The following is a 15601-nucleotide window of genomic DNA, read 5'->3' as shown; positions in this document are numbered from 1 at the left end:
AAGGAGCTTGTCAATCAATATATCTAGTGACGTCAAAATGGACTAGACCAAACCCCTTTGATAGGATTTTAGTAAACAAGGTAATTAAGCTCATCTCTTGACAGTAATTAAATTAGCCATTAGCGGTTGACCTTGGCCGTTGCTGATTGATCTTCGATGGCACCAAGTAATATATGAGTTTATCAGAAAGCAGATCATTTGATAATAATTATTCAAGCCTTAGGGCCGTTATTAACATATGATAAAGAGATTAACCTTTCCATCTATTTTTAGGATACCTAATTGACACCTGCCGGTAACGGTAATGAAGCTCCAATGAAAATAACGCTATGGCATTTTGACCACTTAGTAGCTAAAGAAACGAGTAATGACCTTAGCAGATTAGCGAGGGTCATTGTGTTACAGGATTACGTCTCTAGGTTACGCCCCCTCTAACTTTCAATCATGGGTGCGTCCCTGTGTTAGGCTTTAGTAATGTGCTTTTTAACAGCGCATTCGTTGAGTATTAGGCTACTGGGCTTGTTCCTGTAGTCGTTTCCATGGTGTTATGTCTATAGTGGAAATATTTTCATATATAACGTGGTATTCAATATCATATATCCTCGTTTAAATCATGCCAAGTAATAGATCTGTACCGTTACATGAACCATTTTATTCCCATGTTTGCCATTTGAAAACACATGCAGTGTAATCGTTGTATCTTCTATTTGATAATAGAAATCCGTAAGCTGTTCGCGCAAAATTCTACGATATAAACAAGTCGTCATACACGTTCTGTTTAAGCTGTATATACAATTCCTCCATAAGGATGGAATTAAAACACTACAAAAATTGTGATTGTGATCAATTACCGTGCTAATCTTTTGAACAGTAAAAACAAAACTTTTGTTTCTTGTTTGAATAAATAATATGCGGGAACGAGATCACAAGAGCAGATATATGTGACATGTACTTCGATTTAAATTTTTCATTTATAATGTTTCAGGCCCCGTAGAGAATACTGTAACGCAAAGAATAGCGTAATTTTCACCGCATTTGGTTTCCTATAAGATTCGTTTCAGATGTGTACAAAATTAACACAAATATTTACACACACTTTATTTTCAAAACTAATAAAAAAAGGGTAAAAAGTAAAAAGAGTTAAATACAAAAGGTAGAAAATGCACTTGAAAATATCACATTTCTAATTAGTTCAAGATGCAAATTATTTATCGATCGGTCATTTATAACAAAATATATATCACAATGTATAATTATTCGGTTTTGATATAAATATATATGGACGGATTGAAGAGAGATAGCGTTAATAATATCATATCGGACGGTAAAGATCAACACACATATAAATATATATATATATATATAGGACATAATTAACAAGAAAACCCATATTACTGTGTTTCGAATATCGTAACACAATTCAAAATCAATAATGGCATTATTAAAAAGTCAATTTCAAAAGTCGTTTGCAGACTAGTGTTTTGGAGGTTTTTCAACCTTATGCGTTTTCCCGTACACGGTTGACATCGCGTTCATTCTAACGTTTCTCTTCCGCTTTGTTTCTGCCTTTCTTAGTTCATTCTCCAGCTTCTTCTTTTCTTTGGTTTTAGAACTCTCCTTCGTTTTCTTCTCAGTGCCAGGATTGTAGACCTTTACAGATTCGGTTCTAGGTCCATAGGACGACGTCAGTAATCGCGAGGACGCTTCTGTCCGACGAGGACCAGCAGTGGACTTGGAGGATTTCGGAGTCCTTTCCGGTGAGATTTTATCCATCACATGGTCATGTTGCAAAAGCCTTGATGTGTCATGCTTAACCGGAATACTCTTGAAAGGATCAGGTTCTTCAAACAAAAAGTTCTTCTTAGGTTTAGGTGCAGCCATCTCAATGTCGGTTGAAGAAGAGAAAGTATCAGAGTAGGAGTAATTATCCTTGCTCTCATCTTTACTTTCAGGATAATAGTCTGAATCAGGACCCTTGTCCGAGTTTGACGACGATGTCGGTTCAACCAGCAAAACATTCTCGACGGATGGCATTGTCTGAGGGGCTTTTGAAGAGATGCTCGCTGTTCGCGACAAGCCGATTCGTTCAATCTGTGTTTGAATTCTCGGCGCATCATTCAGACCAGATGCTTCGGGAGTGGGAACTCTGAGGTGTTTCTTATCACCAACCTTTTGTATAGGTGTAGGTGTAGACACCGGTGTAGGTGTTGATATTTGGAGTGAAGGCGCGATCGGCGGTTTGTCTTCTGCCTGTTTCAGAATCGACGGTGAAATACTAAGCTTACTTCCAGCGGAGTTCACGCATTCAACCTTGCTCGTATCAAGATCATAAAAGGCATCGGCACCATCAGTCAGTTTAATGCTTTCGTCAGGTGTATTTTGCAGATGAGAAACGATTGTCTCGGGTGTGTCACACTTTGTAAATACTGGAGTCTGGTTGTTCACAGGAGGATCAGATAACGGCGTGGGTGGTTTTAGTGAAAGGGGAGGTGTTCCGGACGGAAAATGTTCATTATGTACATCATTGGCTGGAATTACTATTGACGCTGCAAGATGCGGTTTGTCGCTTCCTTCTATATCAATGATTGTGTCTCTATGCTCATTCTTTTTTGTAGACTTATCCACATCAGTCTTTTTTTTAGCCTTTACTTTAGTAGGAATTGCCACTTTTGTTGCAGTTTTAATGATATTCTTGGGTTTGGTCGAGGTCTGTAGATTTTTCCTTGCTGTTTTAACTTTTTCAGATGGCTTAGCCCCTGCCTGCTTTATTGGAGTAGTTTTTGGATTGTTCTCACGGACAAATCGCTGTGTTTCAACGCTCGCAGTGGTTAAAATTACAGACGAATCACCGCGCTCTAAATCAGTACTGAGAGTGTTAACCTCCAGAGGTTTATTCGTTCGGTTGGGTTCCTCAATTTCATCCACAGGAGCATTAATTTCACCAGTAATAGGCATGCGCTCGATGGGCGAGACATTTCCCCCCGGTATAGGCGCAAAGTTGTCATGCATTTGTCGAACATCAGAAGGAACTGGAGGCAAACCTTTCCGCTTTCCAAATATCTTAGATGGAGTCGGATGCTGCGAACCCGTCCCAGCAGCAGCCTTCACATCATCAGGAACTGACTTCTTTGTCATAGGCGGGACGACGTTGACATTGCTTTTGTGGGAAAAAAACATTGGTGGCAGAGCTTCACGGCTGTTTGGTGGTGGATGGGTAAGAAGGTCGGGTGGATAGAAATCATCGTCATCCGACCAATCACCATGGGGTTCGTGCCCGGCAAACTCATTCTCGTTGATCCGTTCAGGCTTAAAACAAAAGAAAACATTTCATGATGTGTTTGTTTAATTAAATCAAGTGATTTGACTTTATATGTTTACGTAGAAATTAATACAGATATACATTTCAATCGTTCGCCTCTACAGTGGCTTTCTCATTTGACCTTACCTCATTTATCCATGAACTTATTATTATGCAATACTTCGATTAGTTATTACACATGTGGTCAGTAAATTAATGAACCAATATATATATAATGACGATTGTTTACTGTAATTCGTACAGTGCCCCAATGTAGCAGTTTATATTGTAAAAATACTTTTGATCAAGCTACTAACCTCTCCCTTGTTCTGTTTACACCGCTTGGTATACCAGCACACAGCGGCTATGATGGCGGCGATTAGCACGAAAAGGCCAAGTATCAGTCCAAATATTAAAGTAGTCTCTGAAACATTAGTACATAAATAAATTTACTTTTGGTCGCTGAAATACGGTGCCATGTTTATGGAAATTATATTTCATTTAAATAAATAAAACTGTGAAGTGTCTTATTTTCAAATGATAATCAGTAAAGAAGAACTACCCAAAGAACGTTATAGGTAAGATTATCCGTAATGTGTAAAACCGTTCACTATGTTTGGTAATGTGTAAAACCGTTCACCATGTTTTGTAATGTGTAAAACCGTTCACCATGTTTTGTAATGTGTAAAACCGTTCACTATGTTTTGTAATGTGTAAAACCGTTCACTATGTTTTGTAATGTGTAAAACCGTTCACCATGTTTTGTAATGTGTAAAACCGTTCACTATGTTTTGTAATGTGTAAAACCGTTCACTATGTTTTGTAATGTGTAAAACTGTTCACTATGTTTTGTAATGTGTAAAACCGTTCACTATGTTTTGTAATGTGTAAAACTGTTCACTATGTTTTGTTGTTTTAAGTAAAAATATTCAAAATAAAGCAATACCGAAGTTGAATGTTGAATCCGTCTGGGTTTGCGTTTCAGCTGAAGAAGAGACAAAACGTTTTCAAACGCATCTTCATCAATAGTAATATACTTACAGCGTAGATGTATTAAAAGGAAATATGAGTTTTATTCAACGGACAAAAAATTATATCTTAAATTGGTATGGTCATCTGATGTTTTTCATCAACTTCAAAGAGTTCGATCAACCCGTCGTGTAATTAAGCAATCTTTTATATATACATCACTCTTGTTAATAAAGCTATGATTTTCTCTTTAAATATATAAAGTAATTATGCACTCTTTGAATGGGTTAATTATCAAGGTAGTTTATGGAGTTACAAACACATCTTATGAAATGAGCTGTGGATTTCCCTTTATATATGAACTATTAATGCACACTTTCGATGGGTTAATAATTATCAAACATGCTCATGTGCGGGAAATGTTAGAAACATCATGCAATAGGTCTGGTCACTATGTGAATACACGCTGGAATACGCCTTACGTGATGCTGTTGAAGATTCAGGAGAGGTTGAAGCTAATTTATAAAATAGTTTTGTTAATGAAATAAGACATGGAGTTTGCATTCAAATTCAATCTTTTAAAAAGTACAAACTTTTGAAATATTCGATACATTTAATGTTACAAAAAGTATTTAGGAAAACATATACACGTAAGATTCAGTTTCAACTGTTATTTTAACTGTTATTTTAATAACAGTGACCTTGACCATGACCTTATGGGTCCCAAACGCAATCTAATCAACGGTCTCCATGAACTTTTTAAAGGTCACAATATGGCAGCACTATTTAAGTTGTTCAGTACCAACAGTATTTCATTCTATATTAAGTTACAGTGACCTTAACCTTGACCCTAGGAGCCAGAAACGCACTCCAATTTTAATGTCTCCATAAACTCTTCCTATCTATCAAGATGGGTCTCGATATGACAAGTTTGCTTGAAGTTATACAATACCAACCATTTTTATATTTCCAATAACAGTGACCTTGACATTGACCCTAGGGACCCTAAACACGATCCCATTTAAGATCTCAGTAAACGCTATCTCTATACCAGGTTTGATCGCAATATGTCAACCCTTACTTAATTTATACAGTTCCAACTGTTCTCAATAAACTCTTCCTATTTACAAAGTCTGGTCACTATATTTTAAAACTGTCTGAAGTAATTCGATACTATAGGTTAGTTTGACAATGCTCTCATTTCTATGTACGTGAAGTTAGCGGCCTAGCGGCCTAGCGGCGTGAAGTTAGCGGCCTAGCGGCCTAGCGGCCTAGCGGCGTGAAGTTAGCGGCCTGGCGGCCTAGCGGCCTAGCGGCGCGAAGTTAGCGGCCTAGCGGCCTGGCGGCCTAATTATTTTTTTCTATTTCAAAGCCATTGTTTATGCGTTTTTTTTTAAAAAACAATGATAAATCAAGGTTTTTTATTCATATAGTTACAACGGCCTTAAATTGTTATATATTCAGAATATTTTTCTTTACCTTTTATTCTATAACAATTTTAAATTAACTGTTTTATGCACAAATGATCACTCTGAAGCGTTTTCAACTTTTTTTTCAAAAAAGTCGATTAAGCACTTCAGCGACCTAGCGGCATAGCGGCGTGAAATTAGCGGCCTAGCGGCCTTGCGGCCTAAATTGAATCCTATTTCAAAGCATGTATACATGCATTTTCTTCTAAAACAATGACATTTTAACTGTTTTTATGCACAAATTAACACATTGAAGCGATTATCAACAGTTTTTTTCTCCAAAAACGTCGATAAAGCAGTCAGCTATTTCAAAGCATTTAACATGCCTGTTCTTCTTAAACAATGATGTATTTACTGTTTTTATGCACAAATTATCACTCTGAAGCGTTTATCATTTTTTCCCCAAAAAAAGTCGATCGAGCACTTCAGCGGCCTAGCGGCGTGAAGTTAGCAGCCTGGCGGCCTAGCGGCCAAGCGGCCTAAAATGGTTTCCTATTTCAAAGCATGTATACATGCCTTTTCTTCTAAAACAATGACATATTAACTATTTGAATGCACAAATTAACACTTTGAAGCTATTAGCGATTATCAACATTTTTTTCAAAAGCGTCGATAAAGCAGTTAGCTATTTCAAAGCATAAAACATGCCTGTTCTTCTAAAACAATGATATATTTACTGTTTTATGCACAAATTATCATTCTGAAGCGTTTTCATTTTTTTTTTCTTCCAAAAAGCCGATTGAGCACTTCAGCGGCCTAGCGGCGTGAAGTTAGCGGCCTAGCGGCCTGGCGGCCTAAAATGCTATCCTATTTCAAAGCATGTATACATGCATTGTTTTTCTAAAACAATGATATATTAACTGTTTTAAGCACACACTATCACTCTGAGGCGATTATCAACCTTTTTTTCAAAAAGTCGAAAAAACAGTCAGCTTTTCAAAGCATGTGAACATGCCTATCCTTCTCAAAAATATGTTGATAATCGCCTCAGAGTGATAGTCCGTGCATAAAAACAGTTAACATATCATTTTTTTAGAAGAAAATGCATGTATACATGCTTTGATATAGGATAGCATTTTAGGCCACCAGGCCGCTAGGCCGCTAGGCAGCTAACTTCACGCCGCTAGGCCGCTAGGCCGCTGAAGTGCTTGATCGACTTTTTTTTAAAAAGTTGAAAAACGGTTCAAAGTGTTAATTTGTGCATAAAAAACAGTTAATATGTCATTGTTTTAGAAGAAAATGCATGTATACATGGTTTAAAATAGGAAACCATTTTAGGCCGCTAGGCCGCCAGGCCGCTAACTTCACGCCGCTAGGCCGCTAGGCCGCTAGGCCGCTGAAGTGCTCGATCGACTTTTTTGGAAAAGAATTGAAAATCGCTTCAGAGTGATAATTTGTGCATAAAAACAGTAAATAAATCATTGTTTTAGAAGAACAGGCATGTTTAATGCTTTGAAATAGCTGACTGCTTTATCGACGCTTTTGAAAAAAACTGTTGATAATCGCTAATAGCTTCAAAGTGTTAATTTGTGCATAAAAACAGTTAATATGTCATTGTTTTAGAAGAAAATGCATGTATACATGCTTTGAAATAGGAAACCATTTTAGGCCGCTAGGCCGCCAGGCCGCTAGGCCGCCAGGCCGCTAACTTCACGCCGCTAGACCGCTAGGCCACTAGGCCGCTGAAGTGCTCGATCAACTTTTTTGAAAAAAAATAAAAAACGCTTTAGAGTGATAATTTGTGCATAAAACAGTAAATATATCATTGTTTTAGAAGATCAGGCATGTTTAATGCTTTGAAATAGCTGACTGCTTAATCGACGCTTTTAAAAAAAAATGTTGATAATCGCTAATAGCTTCAAAGTGTTAATGTGTGCATAAAAAACAGTTAATATGTCATTGTTTTAGAAGAAAATGCATGTATACATGCTTTGAAATAGGATACCATTTTAGGCCGCTAGGCCGCAAGGCCGCCAGGCCGCTAACTTCACGCCGCTAGGCCGCTGAAGTGCTCGATCGACTTTTTTGAAAAAAAGTTGAAAAACGCTTCAGAGTGATAATTTGTGCATAAAACAGTTAATTTAAAATTGTTTTAGAATAAAAGGTAAAAAAAATATTCTGAATATATAACAATTTAAGGCCGCTATGTAACTATATGAATAAAAACCTTGATTTATCATTGTTTAAAAAAACGCATTAACAAATGCTTTGAAATAGAAAAAAATAATTAGGCCGCCAGGCCGCTAGGCCGCTAGGCCGCCAACTTCACGCCGCTAGGCCTCTAGGCCGCCAGGCCGCTAACTTCACGCCGCTAGGCCGCTAACTTCACGCCGCTAGGCCGCTAGGCCGCTCACTTCACGCCGCTAGGCCGCTAGGCCGCTAACTTCACGTACATAAACATCTCATTTCTGTATAAAGTAACAGTGATCATTACCTTAAGCATGGGGGCCCCAAATGTAATCCAATAAAAATCCTTCTCAAACGATTTCTACATGCCAACCTTAAGATATTCAATTTCAACCGTTTTTAATAACAGTGACCTTTACTTTGATGTGTACTATATGGGCCCAAAACGCAATCTCATTAAAGTCTCAATATACTCTCAGAACCAGCATTTTGTTTTATTTTAAGTAACAGTGACCTTGATCCTAGGGGCCCTATATGCATAACATGAATTTCCCCCATTAAATTTTCCTATATACCAGGTCTGGTATGTCAGCCTTTACTAGAGTTATTCACTACCAACCATTTTCTATTTTAAAACAATTACCTTCATTCTAGGGACCATACACATAATCCAATAAAAGATCTCCATAAACTCTTCCTATATACCAAGTTTGGTCATAATATGGCAACCCTTACGAAAGTTATTTGGTACCAACTGTTTTTTTTCTAATTTTGGTTACAGTCACCTTGACCCTAGGGGCTCCAAACGAAATCCCATCGATGGTCTCCATACACTGTCCATCTATACTAGGTTAGGTCGCAAAATTCCAACCATAACCAAACAGTTTCAGTTCAAATATTTTATTTATTTTTAGTAGCAGTGACATTAACCTTGACCCTAGGGGCCCAAAACGCGGCCCCATGAAAGTTATTCATAAAGTCTTCCTAGATACTAAGTTTAGTCACTATCTGTCGAAATTAACCAATCGTTTTTTGATACCATAGATAAATTGACGTCGCGATTCCGCCCGCCCTCCAGCCCAAACAACGACGTACGTCATTCCAATAAAGTAAATAACTTACTCGTTACACAAGTCGGTGCCTCGCTCCATTCACCAGTAGCAACACATTTGATCAACGAATCGCCTAGCAAACGAAATCCATCATCACAGTTTATAATTGCTATTGCCCCGTATTCCGTTCCGTCCGGAAGAGTAGCTGTGCCATTGGATGGTTTCGGATCTCCGCAGTCTAAAGTTAATTTTATCACTTAATATATTTCGTATATGAAATTATAACTGTCAATAGCATAAATAGTTAAACAGTAAATTGTAACACTAGTGCATTACATCCCAGTGAATAGTAAGCTACGTTAAAAATGACGCAAGTGCATTAAAGTTACTGTACATTTATCATTTAAAACGATGCAGGTACAAGAAAACTAAGGGCAACAGTATAGTAATCTTAATAAACAAGCACTGAATGAATATGGTCAAGGAATATTGATTTTATAATTTATTTATCATGCATTGCTTTTCTGTTTATCTGGCATACAACAGGAAACGATGTAAACCTTACATGGAAAGGACAGACCATTGGCAATTATATAATAAAAAGTCATGCCTAATATTTCACATTTTGCGTTGCCTGTCCATCCATCGTGCTTGCACGTGAACTGTGTGTCAATGCCTGAATTTTCGTATCCAACATTGCAAATAACGTTCGCTACTGCTTCAAATAATGTCCCGTTCACTGGTGTTACTGTTCCCAATTCAATTGAAGGAGTCCCACAGTCTAAAACAAAGAATACAACTTTTTAATGGTGATTCTATTTTAGGTACCTCATATATTACTTATTTGTACAAAGTTTAATTAAAAGTGTGTACTAATCTTTGATATTTTATCTTTTGGGGAAAGTTACACGAATGCATTATGTTCTACACTTGCTGTTTACAAGGCGATTCATTTAGTTTACTTTTATCACTAATTATCATAAGTTGTATTTTAAGTCGAATTTTACCAATCACAAGTTAATACATATATCATAACGTGTAAATAGATAAAAGAACATGGTAAAGATATAGCATTGATATATTCTCATAACATGCACATTTTGTAAAAAAAAACAACACGCAAAATGTTATACAAAACACTTGCTTCTGATGCATTGGGGAACCACACTCCAAGTTGGTCCTAGTTCACAGGTGATGATGGTATCTCCGATCAGGTCATAACCAGTATCACAACTGACACCTGCCACAGAGCCAAGCGTCGTTCCTTCGGGCGTGTCCGACTGTCCGTGAACAGGCGCGGGGTCATCACAATCTGCAGAATACAATTGCTTTATTCTTTATAATGTCTTTTTTTTTATTAATGTTTTCCAAGATGATTAAAAATTGAAAACAAGATAACGTTCTGTTTTGCGAACCATCGCATATATGGTTAAATATAATATGATTTACGAAACTAAAACCTAAGTTATAAAGATAAATAATACCCTGAATGAAATTAACGTAATTAATTTTACAATGGCCTTAAGTACAGTTATCTCATTTTTTTGGATTTAATCTGTTAACGCTATAACATAATATTATGTATGTTTGGTCCTAAGTAATGAACTTATGATGATACTATTACATAGATCGAAAAATTAATACAGGAAGGGTAACCGATACTCACCAATAGAAACACATATCGGGTATGAACTCCATGTTGATCCTGGATTACAAGTAATCAATGTCTGACCATTGATAACAAAGCCTTCATCACAAACTATCAGTGCAACCTCGCCGTATGTAGTGCCTTTCGGGTTATTTGCGGACCCGTTAGCGGGTGACGGGTCACCACAGTCTATAAATAATAAATAAATAAACGTTTATAAATACACAAAGTATATATGATTATGACAAGAAAATAGCTAGATTTTAAAGCAATCGTTGTCACATGCAACTAATGAATATACAATTTTTAATAAAATTCCAAGTTTCAAACCTTGAATAACACAAGTCGGAAGAGTATCCCAACCACTATCTTTACAGGTGATAACGGACGGTCCACTGATGTTGTATCCCGGATTGCATGTTATTGTCGCTGTTTTATTTTCAGTAGTGCCGAGTGTAGTGTCTGCATATCCGTGGAGAGGGGCTGGGTCTCTACAGTCTGGAAAATAAAACAGTTGTTGTTTTTTACTTTAACATCCTTGAAATCATTTTAAAAATGTGTTGCACCATTGCTTTATAGCGAAATTATCAAGCACAAAGCGTGTACCGTATGTGTGTAAAAATGCTAATAATCAAATATTGAATAACACACCAGACAATGTACACCATTACATTAGATGCTGATTTATGTCGAACAAATTATTTGTTGTACATAAACATAATGAAACATTTTAAAGGCAAAATTAATCCATGCGACATTTTCACTACGACTGCAGAGATAGTGGCGAATTTACTTGTTTGTTTTAGCGATACGAACAATATATATTAGATGTAATCGTAGTGCTGTAATGGAGTGTGAACCCAACTTGAATACAGACAACCCACAGAAATAGAAATGCAAATGTTTCAAAATCAACAAAACAATGTTTTACTGTAGCGCTACTTAGTATTTTAGCCGATGCATACACGACTGTTGCTTTTATTGCTACTCACCCCTGATACAGAACGGAAATTCACTCCATATAGGACCACGGAGACATTTGATGGCACTGTTTCCGACAAGAACATAGTTGTCGTTGCAAGTCACATAGGCAGATGCTTCGAAAGTTGTACCATCTGGTATGTTAAGAACGCCATTGGACAATGGTAGGGCACCGCAATCTGAAATATGATGGATTTTTTGGTTTTGGCTCAAATTGCACGGTTTATTTTCTAATTTAGTAAACGCATAGAATATATTGTCATACACAAATGCTGCAAGGAAAAAGGTGACACTATACAAGTATCATATTATTATTTTCCCAACCTTGAATGTCACAAGATGGAAGACCATCCCAACCACTGTCTGCACATGTGATAACAGACGAGCCATTGATATTGTACCCCGGGTTACACGATATAGTCGCCGTCTGGTTTTCAGTGGTGCCCATTGAAGTGTCAGCGTTACCGTTGAGTGGGGTAGGGTCTCCACAATCTGTAACAGTAAAACAATGTGTAAAATATTTCTAAGATTATTCTGAACTTAGTTCAATATTTTATCGTTCTTCCTAATAGCTTACACAATGCCACGATCTTATACTCACAAAACATTATTACCTCGGATACATATTGGGTAGCTACTCCATTTTGGACCATCAAGACAATGTATCAGACTGTCGTCGCCTACAAGAACGTAGCCAGGTGTACACGTGACCACGGCAGTAGATCCAAACAGGGTTTTCTGTGGCGTGTCGGATAGCCCATTATCTGGCGTGGGATCACCACAGTCTGCAAAAAAACAAAGTTTGGATACAACGGCGACTATATCATGTAACGACGGCTTATGTTTATTGTAAACGATATATTTTATTAGGATCCAAAAAGGCGAACCTTTAACCTAATTATCTTCTCATACCTTGCATGATGCATGTCGGGAGTGCGTCCCAGCCGCTGTCTTCACAGGTGGTCAATGTCGGGCCACTTATATTGTATCCGGGATTACATGCTATTGTCGCCGTGTTGTTTAATGTAGTTCCAAGAGAAGTGACTGCCAAGCCGTTTTCAGGAGTTGGGTCTCCACAGTCTGCAATAGATTCATTTAAATGACGACATAAGCATAAGGTGCATAAGGTGTTGATCATAAGGAATTAAATGTGATGCTGTGCAAAGTTTATATAAATGTGTATTCATAAAGTTCTTTACCTTTATAGACATGTACAGTTTGTAACTCAGATATGAATCAAATATCACACTTACCTCGGATACATATTGGGTAGCTACTCCATATTGGACCATCAAGACAATGTATAAAACTGTCGTCGCCTACAAGAACGTAGCCTGATGAGCACGTGATCACGGCATACGATCCAAACTGGGTTCCCTTTGGTGTGTCGGACTGCCCATTTGCTGGCGTTGGATCACCACAGTCTGTAAATATTAAAATTTGAAATGAAATTGAAATTTGTCTTCGTGCAAAGAAGTACTAAAATTGCAAACGATGCATTTAATTCTGAATCCCAACCATTCCTGAAACCATCTTTAATTTCCAACCTTGTATGTAGCATGTCGATAGCGCGTACCAGTCGATGTATTTACAGGTGATTATTGACGTGATACAAATATTATATCACGGTTGTGTCGCTGTGTTATTGTCAGTAATGCAGAGTGTATTTCAAGCTTAAATTATATGTGATTTGTTAAAGTAATCCTTGTTAAAACTTGAAAACTGTGTTTCCAACAAAGGTATACTTCTTTATACTTGCCATGAGTATCGTGATGTTTTAACTGACTGATTGGGCATTACATGCATGAGATTCCCCTCGACGGGTACAGGAAGTCAACAATGTGTCTCAACCAGTCACATTACAATATATCTTAAGAATAAAAACGACCAAGATATTGAAATAATCTATCAACCAGCCTTGGATATCACATGTAGCCAGTGCGTCCCATCCTGTGTCTTGACAGGTGATATTTGACGGACCATTAATATTATATCCCGGATTACACGAGATTGTCGCAGTGGTATGTTCAGTAGTGCCGAGTGAAGTGTCCGCAAAGCCGTTGAGGGGCGTTGGGTCTCCACAGTCTGAAATATATTAGGATATGTATGTGCATTGTGTGTTTAAAAGTGTTTGATCAACTTTAAACGATATTCGTAATAAATCTTAGAGCATTAACGTCTTAAACGTCGCGTGGCGACGTCCATTTGGATAGGTTTCAAAGTTGTGACATGGAGCAACACGTGATAAAAAATGGACCAGCCCACAGTATAATTTTAAAATAAAACTAAAAAATATGTTTGTTAAAAACAACCTATACGAAACAAACAATTGTATAAACTGATTAAAGAAAAAAAAGAAACAAATCTGAAAATTCAATGACAACCATTACGTTTAACAGTGTGAATTTTATAGTCTAGGAACTGTACGTAGCCAAATCATGCAATAAGCATGGTCGTATCATTGTCTTATTACCTCATTTAACTATTTTATGAATATTACAGTGTAAGTATGATTATTTTGTTCAAAGAATATTTTAACGAATTACTTCTTAGTAAAATATGAAAATTAAGGATAAAGCAATAGGGTACTTTTTGCATTAAAGTGACATTCTAATTCAAAATCAATACATACACATGTATGAGAAACGTAAATTTTGAGTGACAAACCTTAACTACTCACTAAATAATCCATTTACGGAAAATATTAATTGCTAAAAACAAGATTGTAATGGTGTATTTAAAAGCTTAAACATAAACAGATATTAAATGATTGGTGAGTGATAAAAGATTTACTGTGATCTGCTTTAGTCTCATAAGGTAGGAATACCATGTTTTCTGCATCTTTCTTCCAAATTAATATCGGTATTCTTCATAAGAACCATTGTTACCGACATCTTTTCATCATTTTTTTGTTTATTAAAACATTTGTTTTAATTGTGGTAAATCTTATTCGTGAGTAATAGTGCATCTTTAAGAAAGTCACGTGATATGCAAATTTCGTAGTGACGTTGTGCGCGCTATATATAGACTATACTTTCGGTTTTGTTATTGCGATAAATGCATTTTTCATTTGTCATTTCGTTAAGACTACATATCTTAAAGATACTGGGACTTTAAATATTTAGAATATGTGTGTTTGAATTAAGATAAATAAATAAATATTACTATTGTTTCTATGTTTAAACAGTTAAAACATCTTAAAGTTATAATATTATGTTGATAATACATGTATGTTATTATTATTTTTGCGTAGATAATTGAAATATTTAAAATTTATTTGAGATGCTTTTGTAAGGTGCCCTGTTGTTTTTCTATTATTCCTCACCATACAGTACAGTTTCTTTATTCAGACAATTGTATTATTGCTAATTGTTGAGTAAACAATCACGTGATGTGACCTTGAACATTTTAGGAAATCGATTAAAGTTAAGAAATAACTAATAAATAAGAAGTATCTTAACTGAAATTACTGCGATTTGATTGGCTGACGGGTTATCGTGTGAGCCTACATGTATGTAATTGTTGGGTTACGTACAGTTCCTACATTTGATCATTGATACTGTTATATGTACTAAATTGTCCTTGACTTTTCAAGTTTACCAATTTATTCAAAATCAGATTAGCAAAACATCCCCCGATTTTTTTTTCTGAGTTTTGATGAATCGGGTCTTAAGGTTCGTAAACCAAGCTGTAATAAACCGGAAGCGTTCGAAATTGAGGGCGAGTTATTAAATACCCATTAATGCGCACAAAGGTTTAAAAAAACGTATAAAACATACGTTTTTTGTGTCTCGATGTTTCCTTTTTCTTTAAATAGTTTATACAAGGGTTGATTTTTATCAAAACATATTAAGTTTATTTTACAATAATAATTTGGCTTGTCCATTTACATCATGTGATCGTCCATGGTACAACATTGAGACCTATCCCAAACTGACGTTCCCTAGATCACGTGATCGTCCATGGTACAACATTGAGACCTACCCCAAACTGACGTTCCCTAGATCACGTGATCGTCCATGGTACAACATTGAGACCTATCCCAAACTGACGTTCC

General features: G+C 36.5%; 1 protein-coding gene across 1 annotated transcript in view; it reads right to left on the bottom strand.

Annotated features, from left to right (window-relative positions):
* Window positions 1-1096: 1096 nt before the first annotated feature.
* The window catches only part of LOC128237851 (CUB and sushi domain-containing protein 3-like), a 32432-nt gene continuing 17927 nt past the window's right edge, over window positions 1097-15601 (bottom strand). The window contains exons 48-62 of the mRNA XM_052953430.1: window positions 13462-13629; window positions 12798-12968; window positions 12457-12624; window positions 12159-12329; window positions 11869-12036; window positions 11556-11723; window positions 10894-11061; window positions 10582-10752; window positions 10060-10227; window positions 9526-9696; window positions 8986-9153; window positions 4750-4782; window positions 4245-4283; window positions 3616-3722; window positions 1097-3306 (exon numbers count right to left, since the gene is read on the bottom strand). Of these exons, the coding sequence (XP_052809390.1) occupies window positions 1474-3306; window positions 3616-3722; window positions 4245-4283; window positions 4750-4782; window positions 8986-9153; window positions 9526-9696; window positions 10060-10227; window positions 10582-10752; window positions 10894-11061; window positions 11556-11723; window positions 11869-12036; window positions 12159-12329; window positions 12457-12624; window positions 12798-12968; window positions 13462-13629 (3872 nt within the window). The 3' untranslated portion in view covers window positions 1097-1473. The remainder of the gene's footprint in view (window positions 3307-3615; window positions 3723-4244; window positions 4284-4749; window positions 4783-8985; window positions 9154-9525; window positions 9697-10059; window positions 10228-10581; window positions 10753-10893; window positions 11062-11555; window positions 11724-11868; window positions 12037-12158; window positions 12330-12456; window positions 12625-12797; window positions 12969-13461; window positions 13630-15601) is intronic.

Source organism: Mya arenaria, chromosome 6 (assembly GCF_026914265.1).
Source record: "Mya arenaria isolate MELC-2E11 chromosome 6, ASM2691426v1".
NCBI lineage: Eukaryota > Metazoa > Mollusca > Bivalvia > Myida > Myidae > Mya > Mya arenaria.
The sequence above is the reverse complement of the archived record's forward strand: the minus strand, read 5'-3'. Positions and strand labels throughout refer to the sequence as shown.